Source organism: Orycteropus afer, unplaced genomic scaffold, assembly GCF_000298275.1.
Source record: "Orycteropus afer afer isolate SDZICR_OR568_19922 unplaced genomic scaffold, OryAfe1.0 scaffold00104, whole genome shotgun sequence".
Lineage (NCBI taxonomy): Eukaryota > Metazoa > Chordata > Mammalia > Tubulidentata > Orycteropodidae > Orycteropus > Orycteropus afer.
The window spans coordinates 7640157-7649616 of NW_006921691.1; the positions used below are offsets into that span (position 1 = coordinate 7640157).

At 37.9% G+C, this 9460-nt stretch overlaps 1 protein-coding gene across 1 annotated transcript in view; it reads right to left on the minus strand.

Moving 5' to 3' along the window:
- ANKRD31 (ankyrin repeat domain 31) overlaps nucleotides 1-9460 on the minus strand; it is a 268129-nt gene that overhangs the window by 170398 nt on the left and 88271 nt on the right. The window contains exon 12 of the mRNA XM_042781319.1: nucleotides 3159-3303. Within this exon, the coding sequence (XP_042637253.1) occupies nucleotides 3159-3303 (145 nt within the window). The remainder of the gene's footprint in view (nucleotides 1-3158; nucleotides 3304-9460) is intronic.

Consider the following 9460-nt stretch of genomic DNA (forward strand, 5'->3'; position numbering starts at 1 on the left):
GCTTATAACAGGGAGACAGCTCAGGGCGCAGAAGAGTATGGAGGGATGGACACTGGGAAGAGGTAATTATGGGGAGAGGGGAGCTGTTGCATTGTAAATTTTGGTCAATGACTTGAGACAAAGTATATTATGTGAACTGCTGTATGAAAAGTGAATTTACTCTGTAAATCTTCACCCAGATCAAAATAAATTTTTTTTAAAAAAAAAGCTTACAAGCAGCCATCTAGATGCAACAACTGGTGTCTCCTCATCCAGAGCAAAGATGTATGAAGAAAACCAAAGATGCATGGAAACAATTAGTCCAAGGGACTAGTGGACCATGTGAACCTCAGTATGCATGACCCTGAGACCAGAAGAACTAGATGTTGCCCAGCTACCACTGTTAATTACTCGGAAAGGGATCAGTGCAAGAGATCTTGGATAGAATGGGAGAAAAATGTGGAACAAAACTCAAAATAATAAAAAGACCAGGCTTACTAGTCTGATAGAGACTGATGAAACCCCTAAGTCTATGGTTCCTAGTCACCCTTTTAGCTTGAAATTGAACTCATTCCTGTGGCTTCCAGCCAAACAATAGACAGGCATATAAGGCATATGAGGTAGTTACACTCCTTATAACAATCAATCATGGGAGATCAGAAGGGCAGTATTTCCACAGGGAGATAGCTCAGAGGGCAGGAATGCATAGGAAAGAAGGATACAGGGAAAAGGTAACCACAGGGAGGAACAGGGAAGAGAGCTGTTACATTATGGGGATTGCAATTAATGTCATGAAATAAAATGTGTATAAACTGCTGTATGGAAAATTAATTTGCTCTATAAACTTTCATTCAAATCACAATAAATAAATAAGAAACCTTTTATCAGAAGGGTTATAATGCAGTACAGAATTTCATATCCTCATAGATTGTAGCCTTCTAGAATCACGAAAGCTGAATGAACCTGTGAAACTACTGCCCTGAGATAATATTTAAGTTTTTATTGTGATTCAGGTGAAATTTTACAATGCAGAACTGTTTTATATTCAACAGTTCATACACATTTTGTTTTGTGACCTGAGATAAACCTTAAACCAAAAATATCGCTTTAAGTCCTCTTCAAACTGAATAATAATTTAGCTTAATGAGTGAAAAAGGTCTGTCTTGAGCATTATGCTCTTTTAAAAACTATATGGGATCAAATTGACAATAGGAACTCGAAAGATAAAATAGGAACCTTAGGAGGCAGTGAGTTGATGTTAATGAAAACCAAAAAAACTCACTGCTGTTGAGTCGGTTCCAACTCATAGTGACCCCTCCTTGGATTTCTGAGGCATTATCTCTACGGAAGTGGATTGCCCAGTCCTTCCTCTGAGGAGTGGCTGGTGGGTTTGAACCACTAGTCTTCTGGTTAGCTGTCAAATGCTTTAGGCACTATGCCACCAGAGCTCCCTAAAGGAGTAACATCTGAGAAAAGCAGGGTGAGAATGGTTGTACGAGCTGAAGAATATAATCAGTGTCACTAAATTGTACATGTAGAAACTTTGGAACTGGTGTATTTTGCTGTGTATATTCTCAACAACAACAAAATAAACAAAATTTAATAATAATAAAAAAAAAAAGATACTGGAATGAATGTGATGGTTTTAAAAATACGTCCATAAATTCTTTGCTACTTCTCCCTTCAATCTGAGAGGGGTAGCTTAACTCTGCTCCCCTTGAGTGGAAACCAGACTTAATAACTACCACCACCCACTGCCGTCGAGTTGGATCCGACTCATAGCGACCCCTTCTTGGGTTTCCAAGGCAGTATCACTACAGAAGTAGATAGCCCAACCTTCCCTCTGAGGAGTGGCTGGTGGGTTTGAACCGCCAGCCTTCTGGTTAGCAGTCAAATGCCTGAGGCACTATGCCACCAGAGCTCCTGACTTAATAACTAACTTCTAATGAATAGAATATGGGAGAAGTGATGGTATATTCCTTCTGAGATTAGGTTATACAAAGATTATTGCTTTTGTCTTGTGTACATTTTTTCTCTCATTTGGATCACTTGCTCTGAGCCAGCTGTCACACTGTCAGCTCTTACCATGTATCAACTAACTGAAGTGTCCACCCAACAACCAGTAAGGAACTAAGGTCTATCAACAACCATGTGAGTGAGTTAGAAAGTGGGTTTTCCTGCCCTAGTCGAGTTTTGAGACCTCTTGCCAACAGCTTTACTGCAGTCTTGTGAGAGACTCTGATCCAGAACTACTCAGTTAAACTGCTCCTAGATTCCTGACTCAGAAACTGGGGGGAAAAAGTGAATGTTTGCTGTTTGAGGTTGCTAATATTTGTGGTAATTGCTACATAGCAATACACAACTAATACAGGGAAGGTTGGAGGGATAAGTTGCAGTAGTAAACAGGGACGTCTAGGTCACGTTTGGAAGGAACATTTGAACTAAGATTTGAAGGACGTGAGGAAAGTATATCTGAGGAACAGAAAGGAGGCCAGTGTGTTGGATTGGGGGAAGAAAGTGGTAGAAGAAGAGATTAATCAGTAGAGTGGCCAGCTGATATAGAGATCTGTAGGCCATTGTAAGGATACTGGCTTTTTTTTTTTAGATGAAATGGAGAGCCATCGCAGAATTTTGAGCGGAGGAGTGTTATGATCTTACAAAAAAAATAAATTATATATATATAAACAGATGCATTAGAAGAGTATGAAGAATAATGCCATGTATTGAAATAATTTTCACAGTCATTTTATTGACCACTGCATACTAAGTTCTTTTGTAGTTCAATTTGATGGTGTAATGTGGATAGGAGGGCTAAGGTATCGCCATATTCCTTGTAAATGATAAAACAAAATATAATTTACATCATAATATATTATTCATTCTAAGGATTATAAGAGGAAAACCCCAGAATTTTATAGTAAGTTTCTTAAGTATTTGCAATGTATAACCTGGAGAAAAGTACATTTCATATTACCTTTCTGTTCTTTCAGACTGTTTCCATTATATGCATTTACAAAGAAGTCAGCCTACTTTATTAAAGGCATAGAATGGGGATACCACTGAATACATTTTCTCAAAACTTATAAGGAAAATAAATTCAGTTTCTATAACTCTAAATTCAGTTTCTGTAACCCTTTATTAACATGATAAACAGACAAAACAGGGTAATTTAATCTTACCTGGTATAAGATGTTTATGATGCTTAGGAACATAATGCTCAAGGAGATGCTTCATACGTGAATCCTTGGCCTCATCCAAAGCACACTTTCCACTGTCACTTCTAAATAAAGGATCTGCTCCATTCAGGAGAAGTAATTCTGCCACCTAGAGGAAGAGTGTTCACGTTAGGGAGCTCAGACAAAAGGTATAGTAAGTGTGACCTTGCATACAGTTCTAGGTAGAATCAGATGTCTCTTTCAACAACACAGGGTTTTGGTTTACTTAAAATATCTTTGTACTATTTTTTTTGTGAATCAATAGCTACTTATTCATAATTTGTTGATATGAATTTGTGGATTTCTTGAAAGAGAAAGAAGGAAAAGGAGGGAAGAAAAGGGATGGAAAGGGAGGGAGGGAGGGAGGGAGGGAGGGAGGAAGGAAGGAAGTAAAGAAAGGAGAAAAGAAAGGTAAAAGTTGAGGCAGAAATATTTGTGGTTCAGCTACTGGTGAAAGGGAGTAGTCAGATACACCAGGAATTAAGATTGGGTTCTACAATAGTAAATATAGCTAGCTGTAACAGTTCCCAGGATAGTTTTCCATCTCTATCAGTATCGCTGCTGCTGCTGCAGCTCCTCAGAATCTCACGGAAAAACTGGTCAATCCTTAAACTGTTACTATTCAAGTAGCCTCCTCTATGAAATGCCCCCTGACCCCACTCACCTTACTGCCCCAGAGAAAAATGACTTCTTCTACTTATCATGTACATTATTTCATCATAGTGCCTAATATATGCTACATTATACCTATTTCTTATATATGTTCCTCCTACCATGCTCTTAAGGGTGAAGACTAAACTTTTCTTTTCAAAATAATTTATTATTTTTGAATAGGAAATTAATATGATTCAAAACACAGAAGGTTCAGAAAAAATATATTTAAAAAAACAACCAAACATCTGATAGAGCCTGGTGGAACCACTGAGACTATGGCTCCTAGCTGCCCTTCATGTCTGGAATTGAACCCATACCTATGGCTTACAGCCAAACAAAAGACAGGCATATGAGTTGAACATTTACCTGAGGTAGATACAGTCCTTGAAGAGAACAATCATGGGAGAAAGAAGGGTTGTTTATGCACAGGAAGACAGCTGAGGGGGCAGGAGTGCATGGAAGGATGGATACAGGGAAGAGGTAGCTATCAGGAGGAAGGGGAGGGAAGCTGTTGCATTAAGGTAAATTACAGTCATTGTCATGAGGCAAAGTGTATGTGAACTGCTGTATGCAAAGTGAATTTGCTCTGTAAATTTTCACCCAAATCACAATTTAAAAAAAAAACGAAAAAAACAAACTTCCTTGTCCTCTAGATAGTCAATTCATTTTTTCTGAGCCAGCCCCAGTTATGGTTTTTCTGAATTTTTATGAAGTTAGTCTAGTTCAATATGTATGTATTACACAAGTGGTATGCTATATACTATATACATTCATTTGTATCTTGCCTTCTTCTTTCTTCCACTAAAACAGATCTTGGAGACTGTTCCTTATCAGTGTATATTACACTTTCTCATTCTTTTTAGCAGCTGAATAATAGTCTAATATACAAATGCACTATAATTGCTTTAACCAGTTCCCTATCAATGGATGTTTAAGTTGCTTACAACTTTTGCTATAGATATGTATCCTATCATTTTTATATTCCAGTGCCTGTTTCAGTTTCTGGCCCAGACTAAATGTTCAATAAAGGTTGTTTAATAAAAGAATAAATGTAAGGCAAAGAGGATGGGGAGAGTAGGATTTAAAGAATATTATACCAAAGAAGCCCAAATCTCCATGTCAAGGTATAGAATGAAAAGCAGAACCTGAATTTCTATAAATTGCATGTACCTAAAAATTAAAGATATGTGAAAATTTACTTTTCTAAGAAAGCATTCTAGCCTGCTAAATAGCTTGAATACTTTTCTCTCACCTTCGATATTAACTAGCCTTCCAAGTTTGTGTCATTTACAAATATGACAATTATCCTTTCCCCATAACTTTCCTATAATAATAAAAATGATTATAATAAATTTATATTATTTAAACCTTTCAAGAAAGTAAGGAGTTCTGGTGGCATACTGCCTAAGGCATTTGACTGCTAACCAGAAGGCTGGCTGTTCAAACTCACCAGCCACTCCTCGGAAAGAAGATAGGGCAATCTACTTCCATAGTGATACTGCTTTGGAAACACAAGGAGGGGTCGCAATGAGTCAGATCTGACTCTATGGCAGTGAGTTTGTTCTTTTTTTTTTTTTTCCCAAGAAAGTACACATTCCTCTTTTGCAATAATAAGTCTCAGGTATATCTTTTGAGACAACTTTTTAATCATTTCTGTATTCTGGGTTGTGTATGATTGTGTGTGTATGTGTGTGTATATGTGTAAGACAGAGTGTGTGTGTGTGTATGTCTGTTCCTTTTTCATATCAATGTTAATTAATGCTTAAATATTATATAAACAATATTTACATGTTGCAGAAAATTATAGGAAGGTATTAAGTGGAAAGTAAAAGTTTCTCTGACACTTATTGTGGTAGACTGAAAAATACCTACCCACCTCATCCCCTCCCCCCAAAAAAAAGAAGATTCCCATACTAATCCCTGGGACCTGTAACAGTTACCTTATATGGAAAAGAAAAAGTCTTTGTAGATATGATTAAATTAAGAATCTTGAGATGAGAAGATTATCCTGGTGGGCCCTAACTGTCATCATGTCCCTGGTAAGAGATAGGCAGAGCAATATTTCACATACACACACAGAGGAAAGGGTGATATGAAGACAGAGGTTGGAGTGATGTGGCCACGAGCCAAGGAATGCTGGGAGCCATGAGAAACTAGAAGAGAAAAGAAATGGATTCTCCTCTAGGACTTCTGTAAGGAGTGCAGCCCTGCTGACACCTTGATTTTGGCCCAATGATACTGATTTCATACTTCTAACCTTCAGAATTATAAGAGAATTAATTTTTGTTGTTTTAATCTATCCAGTTTCTTGTAATCTGTCACAGCAGCTACAGGAAAATAGCATGGATTTTAGTACTGAAAAGTTGAGTGCTGTCATAATAAAATGTGGAAGTGGCTTTAGAGTTGGATAATGAGTAGAAGCTAGAAGAATTTTAGGAAATACATAGATTACCTTGAATAGACTATTGGTAGCGATATAGATGTTAAAAAACTCCGTTAGTGAAGGCTTAGGAAGACATGAGGAACACAGTAGAAAAAGGCTGTGTCATCTCAGAGAATATATATTACATCATAAACAAGATGTTGGTAAGAATATGAATGTTAAAGACACTGCTAGTGAAGGCTCAGAAGGAAATGAGGAATATATATTAGAAACTGTAGGAAAGGAGATCCCTGTTACATAGTGACAGAAATCCTGCTTAATTGGGTAGGATATTTGTGTGGAAAGCAGAACTTATGAGCAATGAACTTTGATATTCAGTTGAGGATATTTCCCAGCAAAGTATTGAAAAAGGTACAACCTTTTTTCTTCTTCTTGCTTAAGTAATAATGTGAAAATAAATAAACAGAGAGAAGAACTGTTAGGCAGAAAGACACTAGCACTTGATGATTTGGGAAATTTTCAGCCTATCCAGATTAGAAAAGATCTTAACATTAGGAGAGTCACTATTAAGAAACAGTAATTTAGAGAGAAGGCCAAGGATGTGACTATACAATTTTGGGGGTGGGGGGTGGGTAGGTATTTTTCAGTCTATCACAATAAGTGTTAGAGAAACTTTTACTTTGCACTTAATGCCTTTCTGTAATTTTCTGCACCATGTAAATATTGTTTATATAATATTTAAGCATTAATTAACATTGATATGAAAAAGGAAGACTTAGGCACATGACTCATGAATCCACACAACCATCTCAGTAGAAGCCAGGAAAAGAGTTGGAATTATTCTGGAAAGATTTGTGAAGGACCCTATTGTCTAGCAGCAAGAATTCTCAAGACATACATGGGAGAACCACAAGTTTTTGTGAATGTAGTAGCAGCAAAAGCACTACCAGCTTAGACTGAAAAGGACAGAGACAAAGGAAACGAAGGGCTGCAAAAGTTCTACAGGCAGGAAACTAATAAAACTACTGTGATAGTTGAAGCTGTGTGTCAACTTGGCTGGACCCCAGTTCTGTGTGGTTGTTCCCATGATGGGATCAGATGACTGTGTTCTGAGTGGCCAGTCTGCCCAAGGGGAGTTCCCCTAGGGGTGTGGCCTGCTTCCAAGATATGCAGGGACATCCTGGGAAGAGACACATTTCTTTGAGGGATTGGAATCCTGGTGTGTGGACTACAAACTTCCGTGAGGGAGCAGCCCACCGCTCGGCCTGGAGATCTTGGATTCGTCTTTTGTTGGAGTCAACAACCAGTGTACTGCCTGCCAGCCTTGAATTTCTTGGTCCCCTGCGCTTACGGAAGCTAAGGCTGCCACCAGCCCGTTTCCCCCAGAGATTTGGACTTTCCGGCTTTTATACGCTTGTGAGCTATTTTCCTAAGATAAATTTCTCTCTCTCTCTCTCTCTCTCTCTCTCTAAATATATATATATACTTGCTGGTTTTTGTGTTTCTCTAGAGAACCCAATCTAACACAACTACTCAGCTAAAAACATGAGCCATCCTTCAGGAAAAAGGAAGGATAACATTGAGGCCAGGGCCTCAGGCCTAGAGTTAGCAATTGGGGAAAGCTAACATCTAGTTATGAAACCAACAGAGAAAGACTAGCCAGAAGCTAAATGAGAATATCAGATAAAGAGACAGTAAAATACTCTGGTAAAAACCACTGTCATCCCAAAATGGTCCAGAAATCTATATGTATGCCCAAGGCTGTGTTCTCTGAGGAGCAAGTGAAGTAGAAACTTTTGAGTTACTAGCCACTGGCCGAATGAAGGCCAAACTTACAAACTCTCTACAAAGTGAAAGCAGTCTTCAAGCCATACCAGATACAACAGCAAAACGTAACAACCATTCTGGTTCAGAACTTGGAGACAGAGCTATAGAAATTATAAAATTTTAAAAGAGAGGAAAAAGAATAAAGAAAAAATAGAGCCTCAGAGAAATATGGGATACTATTAAGCACATCAGCATATATATAATCAGAGTCTCAGAAGGAGAGGAGAAAGAGAAAGGGGCAGAAAAAATTATTTGAAGGAATAATGGATGAAAATTTCTCAAATCTGATGGAAAATATTAACTGCCCATGCAAGAAGCTCAACAAACTCAAAAGAGGATAAATCCAAAGAATACACACACTCAGACACATCACATTCAAAATGTTAAAAGCCAAAGATAAAGAAAATCTTGAAAGCAGTAAAAGAGAAACAACTTATCACTTCAACAGGAACGTCAATAAGATTAACAGCTGATTTCTCATTTGAGAATATAAGGCCAGAGAGTGGGATGCCATAGTCACGCTCAAAGAAAATAACTCTCAACCAGGAGACTCATATCCAGCAAACTATCTTTCAAAAAGAAAGGCAAAATTGCCTGGTGGTAGAAGGTTTTAGGTGGTTGTGTTGTTTTTAGCTGAGAAGTTTTATTAATCCCTGCATACTGTGTATAGGTTAAAGAGGAGATCATTCTAAGATACATTATTTAAAAATGTAAAACTCCCTAAACTTTCCTAAAGAACTGTTACCACACTAAGAAGGGATATGCTCTCTTTGCCATGGCTCCTGGCCATCTTCCCCACCTCTACCTGTGCTAGGCATTTCTTTTACAAGTATCTAAGCAGATCTTTCTGAACTTAGCTGACACTCCTCTCTCTTACCCGAGGAGTTCTGTACTTAAAGATAACTTCCAATACTTGAAATAAACACCAAAATACCTCCAACAAGTACCTCAGCCCTTGCAATATAGTACCTGGACAAAGAAAGTTCAGAACACATGTGGTTTCTGAGATAAACTCCTGTGCTGGAATTCTTATTATTTAATGTTACCATTTATTGCAGTTACTATAATCAACTGTAGGAGTCCCGGTGTCACAGTGGTTAAGTGCTTGGCTGCTAACTGAAAAGTTAGCAGTTCAAACCCACCACTGCTCTACAGAAGAGAGATGTGATAGTCTATTTCTGTAAAGATATGCAGCCTTGGAAACGCTATGGGGCAGTTCTACTCTGCCCTACAGGGTTGCTATGAATTGGAATTGATTCAACAGTAGTAGATTATTAACCAACTGGTATGAAATTACACTATTTTGATATTTTAACAAGCAACACAGCTATGCTAGTGTGTACTGGCTGATCATTAACCAGGGGAGGTTCTCATGTTTTACACTGACTCTGAAAGTGATATA